This window comes from Ovis canadensis, chromosome 6, assembly GCF_042477335.2.
Source record: "Ovis canadensis isolate MfBH-ARS-UI-01 breed Bighorn chromosome 6, ARS-UI_OviCan_v2, whole genome shotgun sequence".
NCBI lineage: Eukaryota > Metazoa > Chordata > Mammalia > Artiodactyla > Bovidae > Ovis > Ovis canadensis.
In genome coordinates, this window is record NC_091250.1 from 58,290,719 (window position 1) to 58,310,828 (window position 20,110).

The 20,110-nt window shown below is 38.9% G+C and overlaps 1 protein-coding gene and 1 pseudogene across 2 annotated transcripts in view; one reads left to right on the forward strand and one right to left on the reverse strand.

The window, feature by feature from the left end:
- Positions 1 to 20,110, reverse strand: part of ADGRA3 (adhesion G protein-coupled receptor A3) — a 127,982-nt gene that overhangs the window by 65,232 nt on the left and 42,640 nt on the right. For both annotated transcript variants that reach the window (XM_069593784.1, XM_069593783.1), the window contains exons 3-7: positions 16,825 to 16,896; positions 11,967 to 12,038; positions 5,516 to 5,587; positions 2,556 to 2,716; positions 762 to 975 (exon numbers count right to left, since the gene is read on the reverse strand). In XM_069593784.1, coding sequence (XP_069449885.1) covers positions 762 to 975; positions 2,556 to 2,716; positions 5,516 to 5,587; positions 11,967 to 12,038; positions 16,825 to 16,896 — 591 coding nt within the window. The remainder of the gene's footprint in view (positions 1 to 761; positions 976 to 2,555; positions 2,717 to 5,515; positions 5,588 to 11,966; positions 12,039 to 16,824; positions 16,897 to 20,110) is intronic.
- LOC138442444 (large ribosomal subunit protein uL1 pseudogene) lies at positions 14,330 to 15,011 on the forward strand (annotated as a pseudogene).

The window sequence follows — 20,110 nt, forward strand, 5'->3', positions numbered from 1 at the left end:
TTCATGGTACTTTTGTAATACTACATAAAGTGCCTCAGTAGAAAGTTATAGCTCTATCCATAAATATTCAAGTTGAGGTCTAGCTTCATAAAATTGATAAAAAGAGAAGAGAGAAACATAGAAAAGGCTTGGAGAGATACTCAGAAACAGAGGCAGAGAGCAGGAAAGACAAAATTCAATGCCTACAGATTACCATATCACCAAAATAAAATACAAAGAGTGATAACATGTTTATTTTTATCCTGTTTTTTGTACTTTAACTTCATTCGAACTAACTATTGTGGCACTTGCACCAAACATGAGGTTAACAGGTGGTATACTGTTTTATACTAACAGGATGAAAAAAGGCAGTATCTTAAAATGCAACATTAATCCTAAGACAGCGAAAATTAGGAGATTCCTAAAAGTGAAATTCTGAGCTTATTAATAGCAGCAGGAAAATAGTTTGGTAAAGCAGGAAATTAAGTTTGGTATAAAAAAAAAAAGTTTACATTTTTTCCTCTTGAAACTTTAAACGAAAAGTCTCCAACTTTTAAAGTATTTCCCTTCTACCTTATGCTTTTTTTAACCTTCAAAACTAGATGGAAAAGATAAAAAAAAGATAACTTTCGAAGATAAATAACAATCAGAAAAAGAAATGTCAGACATTTGCTTTTTAAATGCAAGAGGTAAAATACTACTTTAAACGCCAACTAAACAGTATAATTTCTGAGATGATAAATAAAATCCACAGAGACAATTCCTCATCTAAAAAAGTTTACCTTGCAATCAATGAGCAGTTGTGAACCATGTTCTTTTCAACAAAGATACCTTGGGATTCATCAGTTTCGACTATTCGCCCATCCTGATACCATAACACTTGCATGTCTTGATCGATATATGAAGCCATGCACTGGAAAGGAAGGCTGTCTCCTTCAAACACAACTTGACGATGAGATGGAGTCATGTAGAAAGACGGTAATTCAAGGGGAGGATCTAGAGACAGCAGCATAAAGACTCAGTAAACAAAGACTATATTCACACTACAGAACTTAAAATTATAGAAGTTCTAATTGACAAATACCTCAGTAATCAGCATTCTAGTTTTACCATCAACAAAGATGTCGCTGAGTTAAGAGGATCCCAGATGAAAACACCGTTAAATAAAATTAAACCATTTCATGTCACTTTTACAAAGCTGATATATTTCTTCCCAATAAGAAAAATAAAAGAAGGAAATTTTAAACTACATATGCAAAAACGTACACAAATATCATGGCTCATTAAAATCCTTTAAGATATTCAGTCTCTAACACAATAATTCTACTTTTAGTAGCAAGCTATCCTAAATAGCTAACACAAAAAGACGTACATAAGGAAATTAATCTTGTTAATATTTATGGAGTGAGAAATTAACAACCTAAATATGCAGTAGTAAGGAAATTATTGTGGCTATATCCCTATAATGTAAAAGTAAAAGTTATGGCTATATATCTATAAATGAATTGGTATGTACCTTTTATATCAGTATGATGAGGAAACAAGTTTGCATTATTTAGGAAGTTTAAAAATGATACAAAATAACACTAGAGTATGGTATTTTGGATAAAACATTATAAAAAGGTAGAAAATTTATATGTATACCAAGATATCTTTGATGTTAGCTACCGATGAGTGATAAGAATGTAAGTATGGGTTTTAGGGTTTTTTTTTCCTTCTTTCAGTTTTTTTATTTTTTCCCCCTAGCTTTACGGAGGTATAATTAACAAAATTATAAGACATTTAAAGTGTACACCAAGGTGATTTCTTATGTGTACACATTATTTCTTTTCATAAATCTTTAATCCAATGAGCACACTTCATATGTGAAACAATAATAATGATGAAAATAAAAGGAAAAAACTGATATGGTTGTTTATTTCCAAGCACAGAGACTAAAGAAGAACCACCCTCTATCATTTTAAGGACTGTTTCTTATTTTTTCTGTGTTTTGTTTTTCATTAAACACATGGTAAATGTATTATTTCCCTCAAGTCTTCAGGTATTCTGGAAAACCATGATTTTCAACAGCTTTATGCTATTTCATTGAATGGACTGTCATAAGTAAGCCAATGCCCTATTTTTCAGAATTTAAGATATGTTCATATATAAAATCTAGCCGATGATTTCTCAAGAATTAAGCCCTACATGCAGAATTAGCTATATCAAGTTGCACCAATTCAAAAAGGCTGTATCAATTCATACCCTATCAATAAAATACATGATTGCATCCTGAGATTTTAGTACTATCAACAAATTACTGACTTGCTATTAGAAAATGTGAAGATCTATACTATTTATTGAAATTGAATTTCATTAAGAAAGCTGTTCAGAACCGAAGAACTTTAAATGCCAATTGAAAAAAACATTTTTTAATCCAACTGACTTAACTGTTGACAAAAACTAAATATTATCAAATTCATGAAGAGTGATGGCTACAGTCAGTTCCAATGTATAAAAAGAATCCTGAAGTTTGTCAGGAAACACGTGGCAGCAAGTAAAACCCAGTTAACCCTTTCTCAGTTGCTCTTCCTTACCGCATGTCAACAACTCCTGCTTCACACCTGTGACTGGCTGGGCTTGAAGAGACTTGGGATAAGCACACCGTGTGTCCCGAACTGTGATGTTTCTCTCCTTTACCCAGCGATGCATCCACAATATGTTACAATCACACAGCAGATACTCAGTCTGAAATTCTCTGCAGCACACACAATGCAATTTAGACAGTATGGTAAATGAATTAAATTGCGCTTCTGCTTTACACTGGCTTAGTCTTTCGTGGCAAGCACACAGCTGCTCAGTCTCACCTAGGGCACATCAGCCGGTTATGGTTTCCTTCCCAGTGAGATGATGTCGAATGTCTGACCCCAAAACCCCTTCCCACCTGATCCTGGACTGACACTGCTTTCAATCAAAGATGGTATGTGAACAAAATCGATTCATCATCTATGAAACACACTTCTGAAGCCCAGGGTACTGGAACATCACATCCGCATTTCTTTTGTCTATTAAGCTTCTACGGGTATGTCATCAAGTCCATGGCACTATTACTGGAAACTGATGCTTTCCCCATTTCTTCCAGCATTATTGCCATGTTCTTGGCTTAAATGTCTGCAAACCCTGTTAATTCTGATAGCATAAAGCAACATATGACTGCTTCGCATGGTTATATCCTGTTTGTCTGACTAGGATGACTAACTTCTAATTCCTACGAACCACTTTCTGGTGAGTTTACAGCATTATCTTTTATAAACACTGACAATTTTGCTCAATTTTTGCATGGAAATACCTCCTACATTCCTGCTATCTAGGGTTTCAAAAGTCAGATCATTTTTGCACTCTTTATTTTCCTAAACTTCACGGAAATGGCTGACATAAGCCCACTAAAAGGAGATGTTTTCACTAAAAAGCAGTTTTCTGGGTAAGAATGTTAATAGTACCAAAAAGACCAGATAAGAGTTTGATGCAGGGTGTAGGAGCCACAGCTCTTAGTTGTGGCATGTGGGATCTAGTTCCCTGACCAGGGATTGAATCCAGGCCCCCTGCAATGGGGAACACAGACCCTTAGCCACTGGACCACCAGGGAAGTCCCAGAGCCATGGGTGACACTCGGTGGAAGAGTTTTCCAGGCAAAGGGCCCCACAAATGCAAAGGCCCTGAGGCAGAAGCATGCCTGCCTGGCATCTTGGAGGATTACAACGGAAGAGGGGGACTTGACTGGACTGGAGATCGGGGAAGAGTCAGGGAACGAGATGATCCAAAGCCTGTTCACTACAGCAAGTTAGTGGCTTTTACTTTGATCTGAAAAATGATTGCAGGTTTTTAAGCATATGAAAATATTACCTGTCAAAAAATTTATTTTTATAATTATGAGATAATTATTATCTGTCTCAGAGAAAGAGAAATATCACGACATCCCTTATTGTGAAATCTAAAAAGAAATGATACAAATGAACTTACTCTCAAAACACAAAGAGACTCACAGACTTAGAAAACAGAACTCATGGTTGCTGGGGGGAAGGAATAGTTAAGGACTTTGGGAAGGTCATGTACACACTGCTGTACTTTAAATGGATAATCAACAGAGACCTACTGTATAGCATATGGAACTCTGTTCAATGTTATGTGCCAGCCTGGATGGGAGGGGAGTTTGGGGAGAATGGATGAGTGCGTATGTATGCCTGAGTCCCTTCACTGTTCACCTGAAACTATCACAACATTGTTAATCAGCTATACCTCAATTAAAAAGTACTTTGGGTATTAAAAATAAAATTAAAATTAAATTTTAAAAAAAAGAAAAAAAAAGTTTGATGTAGGGATTCTAGAAGTACATACATATGTCTGCCATGATGGTGAGGAGCTCCTTAAGCACCTAACCCACTGGCTTTATTCCAATGAAAGCTGCTAAATGAAACTGAAATGATAAATTTATAAAACTAAAGATGAAGAGGAGGGCAGGGAAAGGAAAAAGAAAGGGGAGGGAAGAGGGGAAACGTAAGAAGTGAGCATACATCAAACAGGCATCTGGCAGAGAAGACATCTTTCACTGGAAAAAGAGACTCAAGTCTGTATGTCACGTGCAATAAAAATTTGAAAAACCACTGTATTTAACTGTAATTCCAATAGGAGTCAGTAAAAGTTATGCTTTGAGACGTATTAAAGTCTACTGAAAACACAGTAAGCTTCGAAAGTAACTCCTAGACAATCTAATCTCTCACTTAACAGAACAGGTTTGGGGTGTAAAGAAAAAAAAAACTCAACCAATTTTAAAGCTACAGAGAACTGTGTAAATATGACCATATACTGACTTCCTAAAGCAGACATTCTATGTAAGCATGCCTAAAAATATCAGTAATAAGCTGTGAATTCAGTTTGGGAATGGAGTCACAGGATAAAATTAATCTCTAAAGCATAAAATGAAGTGAAGTGTTAGTCGCTCAGTTGTGTCTGACTCCTTGTGACCCCATGGACTGAGACTCTCCAGGCTCTTCTGTCCATGGGATTCTCCAGGCAAAAATACTGGAGCAGGTTGCCATTTCCTTCTCCAGAATATCTTCCCAACCCAGGGATCAAACCCAGGTCTCCTGCATTGCAGGCAGAGTCTTTACCGTGTAAGCCACCAGGAAAGCTCTCAAAGCACAACATAAGTCCTAACTATAAACGCTTCATAAGAAGGGAGGCTTATTTTATACTTTGGAGATTTAATTAGGTAAACAAAATATTTTCTAATTTGGAAACACAAAGAAAAAAATTACCAACCTATTTAAATTAGAGAGATAAGAGTATTCTAAGAAGAAAATGGTTGCTCTAGCCTGACACACATTATTAAGGTTTATGGTATGTTTTCCAATGTGAATGCAAACTCTCAAGTGAGATTCTAATTATTGCAAAATCACAAGATTTTCCCATGAAGTCTCTTAAGCCATATAATAGCTGTTTTTAATTTTCAGACACCAAGACACATTTACAAAAACAGGAAGAAAAAAGTCTTACTTACAAAGATCGTAATGAGCCAAGATAATCAAAAGTTCCTTGAGATAATGAAGAAAACAAGTTCCCTGAAAGGTTTCTGGAAAAAAAGGAAGTAACTTCACTGTAAGAAAGGCGAACAATTATATATCATTTTATATTTCCTAAAACATCCTATCATTAAATACTGTTACTAAGAAGTTATGAAAGTTGTTTTAAATCTCATAGAAAGAAATATCTAGTAAATATTTTCTCCAAAGTTGAAGAAGAAAATTAACCTTATATAAAGCAATAAATAAAATTACTTAAAATTACTGCTAGATAAGGATTTTTCTGTTAAATAACATGTAGAACCTCCAAGTTACGTTCCTGAACCTGATTTTTAATCATGCTCTCATTGCAACTAAAACTGCTCTTCAGGAGTTCACTCAGTTTCATTTAAGGAAATAAAAATTAAAAAACAAAGGAAAGGATGGTACGAATAAGCAGCAGCAGCTGACAGTCACCTACTAAAATATACTGGAAGAGTGAAATGGGTCCAGGGTTTAATCAAAGACTTAGGATAGAATTCAGTGTTGCCCTTGGGCAAATTATTTAACCTCTCTAGTTTCCCCTTGTATCCGTGGCTTTAATAAATATATAAACACTTGCAGAGTTTGCTATAAATTGTAGAACACCTTATGCTACTATATGAGTAGTTTGTACAGATCATTATTTTGTGATTTCTTTCATGCTCGACTTTCATAAGCTCCAGGACAGAAAGGACTTGTGTGTCTTATTTACCTGGGTACCTCTGGCAGCCAGTAAGAAGCCAGAGTATACAGCAGGTGCTCAATTGCAGAGGCTGGCTTTCAGAATTTAGACCCCAGCTTTAGGAGCTGCTACCAAGGGCTCCAGGAAAATGGCAGGATGACCCAATCACCACATGATCTGTTCAGTGCCTGTCGTTGTATCAAGAATGCTATAGTCTGGACCTAGAATTCTCACGGAAGAAGTCCTGAGACTCTCCTGAGACTCGCAGGGAGGCCTGCCTCGCCTCCAGAGGCTGAGTTAAACCCTTTAAGCATGGAAAAAAGTGACAGCTGGGTAGAAGGATTCCCCAGTGGGGAGAGGGAAGAGACTTGAAGGGGGCAGAGGTCAGCTGTTTCCATGACACCTGCAATGACGTATTTCTGGATGGGAAGACTTAACATTGCACAAACACCAATCCCTCAAAAGTAATCCATAGTGGACTTCAGTAAAAACATTATTGAATTCATTTTACATATATCTTAGGATTTTTTTAAATAGAAAAGAGGCTGGGTAAAATAATTTTGATCTTCATAAAAGAATTGCCAAGGAACTTAAAAAATAAAAAGAATGCTTTCACATTAAAAGAATCATGAAAGCAATGCCTTTTTCTTTTTTGGCCTATCAGAGAGAACACCAAATGTGGATTTTGAAAAGGGTATTATGGCTGACGGAATGCAACTCGTAACATTTTAAGAAAGTAACCTGGATGTAATTAAAATGAACAACTGTACTTTTATCAAGGTATCCTCTGTGAAATTATAAGATTACTAGGGTTTACCATAAATAATGTAGGTGGGAAGATAAGAGATGTGACGTGGAACTAAAACAAGATAGGTTATGAGTTGCTAAGTGTTGAAACTGACTGATGGGTACATGGAGATTCCTTGTACAATTATTTGTAATTTTTAGATGTTTGAAAGAGTGTAGTAGTTGGAAATAAAAATATACATTACAAGTATAGGATTTAAGTATAAACAAAATGATTGTATCTTACAGGAACCATTAGATTCTAATTGCTAGAAAACTTTATGGTAATTATTAGGTACAATTAATTTGTTTTTCCTTGGAAGTCACTGAGGAAGGAATCACATTGGAGAAAGACATGCCATCCTCCCAGTATATCCCAACACAAAGCAATTTTTCCTCCAGTGTTGGAACAAACTGCTATTTGATTGGCTAGACACCAAGTGAAGTAACTGGCTGATGACCATAAAAATTCACACATACCTTAATACATTAAAGTGAGAGTGATGTCGCTCAGTCGTGTCCAACTCTGCAACCCCGTGGACTGTAGCCCACCAGGCTCCTCTGTCCATGGGATTTTCCAGGCAAGAGTATTGGAGTGGGTTGCCATTTCCTTCTCCAAGGGATCTTCCCAACCCAGGGATCGAACCTGGGTCTCCTACATTGCAGGTAGACGCTTTACCTTCTGAGCCACCAGGGAAGCCCTTAATACATTAAAAGCACGATCCAACTCTGAGATGCTTATACCAAAAAAAAGCATCATGGGACTTAGAATGACAGTGTTCACAGCAAAGTCACTCTCTCGTGTCCAAATACAGCTCACTGAATGGAGTGACAGGTGAATTACCCACCCACTCCCACCCATGCTGTTTCTTACTCTCTCACTTAGTATTTATTTACTTACTTTTTGTTAAATAGATATTTGCATTCCTGTAAGTTAAATGGGTATGATACAGCATCTGTGTATGTACAGGCATGTTTACCAGGGCAGACTTGTTAAAGGAAGAGGTAATGAATCAAATGGTACCTCCTTTAACTCAGGAATAACTGACTAAATCATACTGTTCTTTTACCTCACAGCTCAGATAGTAAAGCATCCACCTGCAGTGTGGGAGACCTGGGTTCAATCTCTGGAAGATCCCCCAGAGGAGGGCAAGGGAATCCACTCCAGTATTCTTGCCTAGAGAATCCCCATGGACAGAGGAGCCTGGAGGGCTACAGTCTACGGGGTCGCAAAGAGTTGGACACAACCACGTGACTAAGCACAGCATACTGTTCTATACTTGTGGAATATTCTGTTAGCTAGTCAGAAGCATGAACAAAAACATCCTCCTGAAAAGATAATAGTATTCTCCTAAAAAGATAACGGTACCTTGGTAAAAAAATTTTTAAGTAAGTTGTCAAGTAGAACACACTTTTTAAAGATTTTTTTTTTTAATGTAGATCATTTTTAAAGTCTGTACTGAATTTGTTACAATACTGCTTCTATTTTATGTTTGGGGTTTTGGTCACAAGGCATGTGGGATCTTAGCTTCCCAACCAGGGATCAAACACTTTCCCCCTGAACTGGAAGGTGAAGTCTTAACCACTGGATCACCAGGGAAGTCCAGATTAAAGCACATTTTTAAAGCCCTGTGTGGATGCCTATACATTTGCAGGGGCAATAGAAAAATCTGAGAATATATACACTGGACAGTATATGCTATCTCAGAAGGGTGTGTTTGAAGAGACGAAGGGGAAATTCAACTCTTCCTGCATATCTTTCTATATGGTTTTATTACTTAACAACATCAATAATTTTTAAATTGTAGAAAGGAAGTTCTTATAAATATCACTAACAGAAAGATATTAAAGGTATAATTCTTAGGGGAAAAACACAGGTTTTAAATTGATCTAAATCCATAAAGAAAATTAAAAGGAATCTCCTAACAACTACTCTGTAAGCTAACTTCGTAAGTGAAGGACAGAGACTTCACTGGAGTCCATTATTAGTTCCATCTTTTTTCTGCCAGTTACTCCTAGAGTTAGAGTGGGAACCTCTGGGAGGATGGCTTCACTTCCCAGAACTTCTCCATCAATAAAGGCAGAGATCAACACACAGATTCAATCAATTTACCTACCACACCCAAGTCCACTGAACACTCTGACGTATGTCATTTTTCAATTTTTACACTAAATCGCCTATGAGAAGTCTGGGTGGGAATGCTACAGGCCTTCTGCCAAGGTTTCCAGGCTCCCTGGCTAAGAGGCCAAGTGAGTCTAAGGGTCCAAAGTTCCAGGGTAACCCAAGGAGTTAAGCTGAAGAGGTAACAGAGGAAAGAGCTAGAACAGTAATCTACTCTAAACTGATTTCTTTCTCACATTTACTCTATTGGGTGGGAATTAATAGAGAGCTTCTCTGACTCTTAACCTAAAAATGTACTACATGTTCCTTAACTAATCAGACTCTCTTTTCCACCTGCTAGAATGAAAATGCTATTCTCCATATCTGAAATACCAAATGCTATCAGCCTTTACAAGCAACATACAACCTGGCTTAGAGAGCCCAGAAAGCTGTGCAGCCCACACAGAACACCCATCCAAAGGTTCCTGATCCAATGCTCAAGAACTATGTCAACCCAAATGATCACAAGCAACTCCACTGCAATGCATTCCTGAATGTTAAAGAAGCTACCACAACTGCTAATTTTTCCTATGTGTTTATGTTTATGTGTTTAGTACTGATAATTTTTCTTCAGTCCAGTTCAGTCGCTCAGTCGTATCCGACTCTTTGCAACCCATGGACTGTAGCCCACCGAGCTCCTCTGTCCATGGACTTTTCCAGGCAAGAATACTGGAGTGGGTTGCCATTTTCTTCTTTAGGGGATCTTCCCGACTCAGGGACTGAACCCATGTCTCCTGGGTCTCCTGCATTGCAGGCGGATTCTTTACCCAAAGAGTCATGTGGGAAGCCTTAATTTTTCTTAGAACAGTATTTAAAGGATATGTCAGGTATAGTTCTATATGTGCCATACTGTTGCATTTAAGAGGGCTATCATCTACTATTACACGGACTACAAAATGATCTCAATCAATCACAAAGTAGGAAATTTGGTAGTGTTATTTCTATGTTTTAATGATTCACCCGGATATATGTCCATTATGTTCTATCTCCTGTAAATTCTCACAACAGGTATCAGAGAATTGGTAAAAATGTAAGAGACAATCCAGGCTTTAAAATTTGCAACAATATTAGATTTTAAGGCAGGAGGAAAAAACAAAAAAGTGTATAGTAACCTGCCTTAATGTAAGCACTGTCCAAAACAACACTTTTGCCTAAAGAACTTTTGCTGTTGGGTCAAAAATCCCTAGACCAAAGCTATAAATCCATCTGGAACTAAAGTCAAGAAAATGGTAAACTTCAGACTCCCTCTTTCACTATTTGATTCATAACTACTCAAAAACATAACAAATTTTTCTCCATAACTGCCTCAGGTTGCCAATTCTTATACTTTCCTCAAAACCAAAAATTAAAAACTCTCAAGATAATAAAGGCACTGAAACAAAACTGTTTGTAATCCAGTTACAAAAAAAGAAAACCATAATAGATTTAACTGATTTCTAGCAATGAGTAAAGCTGTATACCAAATCAATCTTTTATTTAAAAACATATACTTGGGCCATCTATCTTTCCCCCAGAGCTAAAGAACACACTGAAAAATACGAATTTGCTGACTGAGAAGCAAGAGTACTTTGTTCTATTCTGACAAGTAAGACCCGTTGCTTACTGTAGAGATGAAATAATCTCAGTACTTAAGCCCATACAGCTTTCAAAGTTAACTTGAACAAAACAGATGAAACATCCTAAAAAGCTACAAAGAGAAAGAGTCAAGCATAGGCAATCTCAGAACTAGAACTTCTACCTCAAAATCCTGCCTTGCATGCTGCACCCTATTTCTAGATTGCTCTTCTCTAAATCATGATTTATGCCATTTCCCCACATTAATGTCTTCCAGCGGCCTCCTAGGACTGAATCAGTTCTAAGCTTCAGTCTGCCTTTCATACACTCTTGTATAAAGCTCTATTACAGGTAACTGTCCTTACTTCTAGTTACTCTCAGATTCTTTACTTTAACAATAAAACTAAAATATATTTGATGGTATATACAAAGTTCTCCATTTATATTAGATATAAATTATAACAGGTATAGATAATTCAAATGCTAATCCATCCTTATAATAACTTCGAGGTACTATGAATCCTACTGTACAGATGCAAAACAGAAAAGCTCGAGAGGTCACCTATAACCACAAGGTCAGACAGGTGACTTCAATGGTCAATCTATGCATAAGACTATTAGCCTTCACCTTGACAAACTGGCCTCGCTCTGATTGCTACCTCCCTGTATCATTTGCTTGACTTCTTTTCCCTTCTAAGGATCTGGACCATTAGCTCAAGATTCACCTCTTCAAAGAAATTTTCCCAAACCATCAGAGCTTTTGATCATGTGTCTCAATATGGACCTATTCTCTAGGGTATATACTACATCGCAGGTGTGCAAGTACGTGTGGAGCAGTGGATGCAATGCAGTATTATATTCTGATGACATTGTATCTCCCTGATTAAATTTCCAGTTCCTTATCCCCTACCTTCAATCTTTCCCAGGGAAAGGTTGAACGCAGGAGAACAGGATGACAGAGGATGAGGTGGTAGGATGGTATCACCGACTCGATGACCTGAGTTTGAGCAAGCTTCGGGAGCTGGTAATGGACAGAGAAGCCTGGCACGCTACAGTCCATGGGGTCGCAAAGAGTTGGACGTGACTGAGAACTGAACTATCCCCCTACCAGTTCTATAACCTCTACAGTTGCTATTTCAATGTTAAACATATAAGTGGTCATAAAAATGTGGGTACTGGTTCAAATGCTTCCTTGTATTACAATACGAAAGACAGAGATACTTACAGCCTAACCAGATTGGTGAGTCCTCGAAATATATCTGCATTTAGACACCCTATTCGGTTGTTTGTCAGATCCCTAAGGAGAAAGGGAAAAAGTATCTTCAATTAGTTCTCCTGGTTAATGAAGGTTTCATAATTTGATATTCAAGAATGGCACCCAGGTATCACACCAGACTTTTCTTTTAAGCATCTCTAAAATATTCACCTATCTCAAGTACAGCACTGAGAGAAGAAATAATCCCTGCGTTCACTTACTTCTGGCATGTACAAACTAAACGCTTTTTAATTACAGTGCCCTTGATATTTAAAGCATTTACTCCTGTAAAATGACTCAAGATAAAACCAAAGTAGTAAAAATGAGACTCAATCTATCTTACTGCCTATGATGATATACACAGCTAATCACGCTGGGTAAATAAGGGATCAGAACTGATCTAAGGCAACATCCAAGAGGCAACGGCTAAAAGGGTACATTATCACAATCCCAAAACTTTTACTTCCTCAAGAACAAGTGAAACTTAATGCTAACTTCATTCCTTAAACACTCAGAAGAAAGGGTATATTATCACAATCCCCAAACCTTTACTTCCTCAAGAACAAGTGAAACTTAATGCTAACTTCATTCCTTAAATACTCACAAGTTTAGGCTGTAATGAAAAAACAACTGAGTTAGCTTTTACTTTACAGATCTGTCATTTAGGCTCCAAGCCAAATTACTTTACAACAATATCCGTATTTTTTCAGTCACTCCTAAACTACTTCTTCAAATGTGATTTGAAACCATTTTTTCTTCTCCTCAATGTACCTTTTTCCCTTTTATCTGTAAATTTAGTATTTTGTTCTTTCTACACTATTTTTCTTCATACCAAACACAGTGAACACAATTTTATACTTCAATTAGATTTATTTTAATTAGGAGGTAATTGACTATTTCTTCAAATACAAGAGCATAGCTTTCATCATTTCCCATCAGTGGATTTAGTATGAAAGCCCTAAAACAATGAATCTTTGTTTTTCTCAGTTGTTAAGATTCGGGATTATTGGTCATTTTTCTTTCTAAGCCAAACTTTAAAAAATATTTTTATCATATTTTCTTCACTGTCTGTATTATTCTCTATAATAGAGAAGGACATATTCTTTGAATTTCACTGAGTTACTCTTTAGAGACTTATACCAACCATTTCTAAACTAAAACTGTCAGATTCTAAATTATACACTTGGTAATTGGGGGAAAAAAAGGTATTAGGTCTGATAGAAATTACAAAGACTTCATATTCGAATTCAGTACCTACTCATTAATGTTTTCCTTTAGATATTTTAGAGCCAGTTTAGGTAATCCCTAGTATTCAAAAATTTCATAGCTCTGTTTTCCCTTTCTTATGGCAACTTTTGATTTAAAAAAAATCTTAAGCAATACAAGTTTTTATCTACATTCATTATGCTCTAGCTCCTCAGAATATTTAAGCTAAGTATTTAATCGTGTGGGACTTTTCTTTATTCCGGTTGATTTTCCTTCTATTTCTGGGCTTTATTATTTAAGAAAATGAGGCATCATCTTGTGAAGTGTTGCTTAAACAAGCACTTCTAAGTTCTATTCATTATCTTGTCTCAGTTCTGAGTTTTAAATGGTGTAATTACCATTGATTCTTTGGGAAACAATTTCATTATAGCTATACCTATTTAAAATGGAATTTAGGTACTGATAATGAGTTTTCATTTGAATTGAGAATCAGCTTGAATTTTGTTGATAAAGCAAAAGAGAAACTGAATGGGTCTAGGTTTTACCTACTTCTGGTAGTTTATTCTTCAGAAAGCCACTGACTTAATCTTCCTGATCCAAATCATCTATAAAGCAAAGGCAAAGGCTCGGGACACTTACAAAAACACTTTATATGTAGTTGCTGAGCGAGATGCACAACTGAATGATTTAAGGCCTCGTAAGAAAAAGTGCCTGTACTCAAGAAGTGACTAGCAGAATACCTTTCTATCTCACTGAGTTTTCATACAGAACTCTCTCAGCTTGCAAACTGTATACCAAGTTAGCTGTTTGGAATTAAGAAGGAATTTTCTAGTGGGAAGATTATAAATGACAATTACCTTCCTAGACATGAGCACCAGAGACTACTTAATGTGTAATGCAATGAAAAAATGGTAAGGCAACATCTGGGACAATCATGGTAATTAAATTAAGTGCTACTGAACAAGAAAATTTTTAATTTATTTTGGATAGCAATATGTGAAAAATTATTTACTGAAGGATAAAGAACTGATGGAGAACATAGGATATTCTGCAGTATGCTTGAAAGAGCCTGATGAAGCTGCTTTTTATTAAGAGCTGAGTTTCCACTCTTTTCCGGTTACCGCGGCGTAGGGAACTATGAGCAGCAAAGTCTCCCGCGACACCCTCTACGAGGTGGTGCGGGAAGTCTTGCACGGGAACCAGCGCAAGCGCAGAAAGTTTTGGAGACGGTGGAGCTTCAGATCAGCCTAAAGAGCTATGACCCTCAGAAGGACAAACGCTTCTCAGGCACCGTCATGCTTAAGAACACTCCCCGCCCCAAGTTCTCAGTATGTGTCTTGGGGTACCAGCAGCACTGTGATGAGGCCAAGGCTGTGGATATCCCCCACATGGACATCGAGGCACTGAAAAAACTCAACAAGTATAAGACACTGGTCAAGAAGCTGGCCAAGAAATATGGTGCCTTTTTGGCTTCAGAGTCTCTGATCAAGCAGATCCCCTGATTCCTGGGCCCAGGCCTAAACAAGGCTGGCAAGTTCTCTTCCTTGCTGACCCACAATGAGAACGTGGTGGCCAAAGCTGATGAAGTGAAGTCCACAATCAAGTTCCAGATGAAGAAGGTGCTGTGTCTGGCAGTGGCTGTTGGCCACGTGAAGATGACAGATGATGAGTTTCTGTACAACATCCACTTAGCTGTCAACCTCCTGGTGTCATTGCTCAAGAAAAATTGGCAGAACGTCAGGGCCTTGTACATTAAGAGCACCAAGGGCAAGCCCCAGCGTCTGTACTAAGGCACAGCTTAATAAACCGTACTAAACCATTAAAAAAAAAAAAAGAGTTGAGTTTCCTTCAATCTCTACCTCAACATGCAGATATTATCATATTAAGTTCCCTATCATCAGAAAACAGAATATGGACGGTCACGTGATCAGAGAAGGAGAGAATAAGTGGACTTGTCTGGCCATATACCACCACCCTCCTCCCGGAACAACCAGTTCTAGTAATTCTCCAGCTTTAGCATCAGAATCACCAGGAGGGACAGTTGAAACAAAAATGCTTTAGCCTCAGCCCCTCTCGCAGTTACATTCCTACTCGTTCTCCCTACGTGAAGACTCACATTCCATCCAAACAAGGTGTCAGTCTGTCCTAGTAAGAAGCACAGAGAAAATGACTCACTGTTATAAATCAAGCTCAGTTAGCTGCTGCCTCTCCACTCCCTGAGGACTGTTTCTGGAGATGCATGCAGCCTGTTGATGGCCATGTTTCATGCCCTTGCTTGTGTCAGTCTGGCAAGTCCCAACAGCTTCAAAGACCCTTAACAGCTGAACACCAGCTAGGGCTCCATCTCTCTGGAAGTATATTCCAAACCCATATCCAAGATCTTGGTTGGTATACATAATTCCACTAGACTGCAAACCTTCCAAGGGGTTCCTGAGTTAGTTACCTTTGTATCTCTGGAGGCTGGCTCACTACTGGGCACAGAGGATGGACTTGATAAATTTTTGTTTAACTGAATTGACGCTGATCTGTCTTTCCACTTCAATTACATTTCTGTACGTTGATAATACTTTCACTGAAGTCTAAACCCAGCTTGATCCACTGCAGCCCTGATGTCACTAATCTGATCACATCAACTCCATACTGAAAAAGTTTTGCCAGCCCCCCACTGTCTAAATAATAGATTTGAAATTCTTCCACATGGCAGGAGGTCATCAAAAGCCTGGTCTCTTTCTGACTGACCTTACATTCCAATGTTTTTTCCCCTTTCTACTTAATGCTTTGGTCAAAGAACATGTTCTTTTCGCACCTGTGTCCACTCTGCTTACAGTGCTCTTTCCGTTATTCTTCAACACATATTCACCCCTCAGGAGCAAGGTCAAGTCTAAAGGCTGGCTGCTCTCATGGCAGGTCATTCCCATCCCAGGTGGTCCCTCCTTTCCCCGGCAAATTAGTAATATTATTATTATTTAGGATGCATTTTCACTATCGATTTGCCCCTACGAGTCTGTGAGTTCTTCCAGGAAAGTCCAAGCATAGTAAGCAGTCAGCACTCAATAAATGCATTCAGTAGGAATGAAGGGCAGTGGCACAGTCCACATGGCTTAAGCACCAGGTGACCTCTAAAATACGAGCACTCTCACAAAGTCGTTGTGACAAGAACACGATAAGGAAAGCAAGAGTGCTTAGTCTCGGAAGTAATAAACACTGGTCTTTAGATTTTGAAATAACATATGGATAAAATATATAGGAAACTGGCAAGATTTTGAAATCACTAATAGAAAGTGGCCTCAATTTTTAGGGCATTTACAATAGATTGTTCAAATGCATTCGTAAGTTGAAACTCATCTACAGATCATGCCCGCTGGCAAAGCCAACCATCATGATTTTATTACCAAAAGAGGGATGTAACCATCTATCACCAACAAATCAAACTGCTGTATAAATAAACTGCCTTCTGAGCTACTTACATTAAACAGTCTGCTTTTCTATCTTAGACCCGGCTAGATGAACTTCTAAAAATTATTAAAAAGCCACTTTTTTATCGTGTTAAATTTTGAAGTACGTTAACAGTTACTTAAAAAGGAATGGTTCAAATTCATAAGCCAGCAGTTCAAACACTTACAATCTTTTTAGCGATGACAGTCCCCAGAAGGCACCTGGGTCTATACTACTAATAAGATTGTTTCGGAGGTCCCTGTTAAAGACAAAATAAAAGTTACTTACATCTCAACACTGTAAGAACTATTTAAGCATATTGCACGTACCTGCTATACAGTAAACAGCAATGATAGTGATAGGAATGGGAGGAAACTGAGGCCAAACAGGCTAAGCCAAAATCAGCCCAGTAGTAAGTGGCAGAGCAAGAATCCAAAATCAAGAAATCTGGTTCTGAAGCCATTTGCATTGGGCAATATAGAATAAAGGTATATGTCAAAAAGATATGCATCTTAGTATTACTCCAATTCAAAGTTATGACTAAATGACAATCATACATTATTTTTACAGTCTCTTCCTTAGTATGTTACACTTTAATTATCAAAATAAATCAGACTGTACTGGTGACAAGCATAATTAAATTAAAAAATTTTTAATTGTTTTCAAAACTATACACTCTAAAATTGACGTCATTTGGTTGTTAATATTTTTTCCTCCCAGGACTTCTAAGGCTAGGCTTTCTATAAAACAATGTGTTATTTCACAGTATATAGCTCAAAGCCAAGACCCACCAGTCCTCTATGCAATGGCATCTGATAGCAATCACCAGTGACAGCAGTCCCCCCTTTATCCATGTGAAATATGTTCCAAGACTCCCAGTGGGTGCCTGAAACTGGAAACAGTGCCAAATCCTTCATATACTATGTCTTTTTTCTATACATACATATCTATGACAAAATTTGTAAATTAGGCACAGTAAGAGATGAACAAGAATTAAACAGAATTATACCAATATGATAAAAGTTTATAAAATCGGTCTTTCTCTCTCAAAATATCTTACTGTACAAATGCAATGCCGTTTCCATTTTTCCCAGTGGTATAGAACCCGCCTGCCAATACAGGAGATAACAGAGACAAGGGTTTGATCCCTGGGTCAGGAAGATCCCCAGGAGGAGGGCATGGCAACCCACTCCAGTATTCCTGCCTGGGAAATCCCACGGACAGAGGAACCTGGCAGGCTGCAGTCCATAAGGCTGTACAGAGTCGGACACAACCAAGTGACTTCACATGCGCACAATGCTTCTCCCTCAGCACTGACCACACACTGTGGCCGTAACTTTTGCAATGTTATAACAGCAAAACCAGTACAATCTTTTTTGGTCACAATTTCAGAAAGATTCATTCCTACCATGGATCTTAGCAACCTCAGCATACAGTTTTTTTCTCTCATTAGGTCAAGAACTTCGCCATTTAACTTAAAGGAAGCTAAGCTGTAAGCTTAACTTACAGCCTCTCTTCAGCACATCCAAACAGTCAGCATCAGTACTCTTGTGCTTTGAGGCTGTTACTCAGTAAAATGAGGGTGACCTGAACACAAACTGAGATACCTTGACAGTAGATCTGATTACCGGAATGGCTACTAAGGGACTGAGGAGCAGGACGTGCAGGACAAAGGTTGATTCATGCCCTGGGTGGGATGGTGTGAGATTTCATCACACTATTCAGAATGGTGTGCAATTTAAACCATAGGAATTATTTATTTCTGGAAGTTTCCATTTAATATTTTCCACCTGTAGTTGACCATGAGTAAATAAAACTACGGAAACCAAAACTTCAGATGGGGCAGGGGGCTACTGTACCCCCATTCTCCTCTGGTGCTTGGCCCTTCCATGCCAGCATGCCAGCACGCCACCACTGGGGGCAGCAGTGAGCATCACAGCCAGATCCTTCCTCCAGGGCAGATTTGGCCCATCACTAAAGGTTCTGCTTGGGCTCAGCAGGTAAAGAATCCACCTGCAATGCAGAAAACCTGGGTTCAATCCCTGGGTTGGGAAGATCTGGAGAAGGGAAAAGATACCCACTCCAGTATTCTGGCCTGGAGAATTCCATGGACTGTATAGTCCATGGGGTCGCAAAGAGTCAGACACACCTGAGCAACTTTCACTTTCAAAGGTTCTGCTTGAGCTCAGCTGAAACTCTTCAGTCACCGCACACAAGCGTCCAGCTAACATCTGCAGAGAGCGATCCTCAGCCACAGGAGCACTGAGAAGGAGAACAGTGGTCTGCTTCCCACAGGCCAGCCAATGGCTGGCCCACAGTTCAGCTCTACTAGACACCCAAACTGGGCCCATTCATCAGGACTCACTCATAACCTTGCCCACTGGAGGCCTGAGTGGCCTCTGGTCATCTCTCAGAGAACCTCAGGTCAGACTGTGAACAGAAACCCTTCCCAACTTCTCTTCACCAGGGAGTCTTTCCCAAACAAAGGCAACATTACCCCTTCCATATATGTGTGAGCTTCTGACATCAACCCTCCTAATTATCCATCATTATTCTCATAACTGGACTTCCGAGGTAGCGCAAGAGGTAAAGAACCTGCGTGCCAGTGCAGCAAACATAAGAGATACAGGATTGATCCCTGGGTCAGGAAGACCCCTGGAGGAGGGCATAGCAGTCCACCCCAGTATTCTTGCCTGGAGAATCCCATGGACACAGGAACCTGATGGGCTACAGTCCACAGGCTCTCAAAGAGCTGGACAGACTAAAGTGACTTACACCCCCTACCCCCCTACACACACACACTGAGTTGGTGAAACAATGCAAAAATGCACAGCAAAGGGCAATACAAATCCAGGGTAGCACGTACCTCTCGGGTCCTTTAGTACCTCACGTATTTGAGAAATAAAAAGCTTTCCTGAAAGCAGATCCTGGACCACCTGTGCTGCCTGTTAATCACAACACTGAGGTGACATGTCTGTGGGATCACTTGTCACTACTGCCCTATCGTGGGCAGTCTAGCCTGTGAGAAGCAGCCTGAACTACTCAACAGAAAAACACTCAGTTCACTTCCTCAAGCATCCGACCTGTTTGGTCTACTGGTGCTTAAGAAAAGGACACTGAGGAAGTCTCACCGCAGCGGACTCACATCCACGTGCTTCCTGTCATCCGGTGAGGGAGGCACGTGCAACTTTACTGACATCAGCTGATGAAAACTAACCGCTGCATGGCCTGCTTCATACCATGCTCTTTCCTTAATGGCTCACTCTAACTATCAATACAGACAAAGCTGCACCACTAGGACTGGTTTGTAGGCAGGTTTCCTGGCAATTTCACAAAAACAGCCTGATGAAACTGGCTCTCTGCTCCTCACAGCTCTCTGCTCCCTGTTGTAAACCCAGCACTTTCCACGTGCCATCCACACTGGCCTCCTGTCCTCTCAATGCTGTTTCATACTGGGCGATGGAGGTTGACCA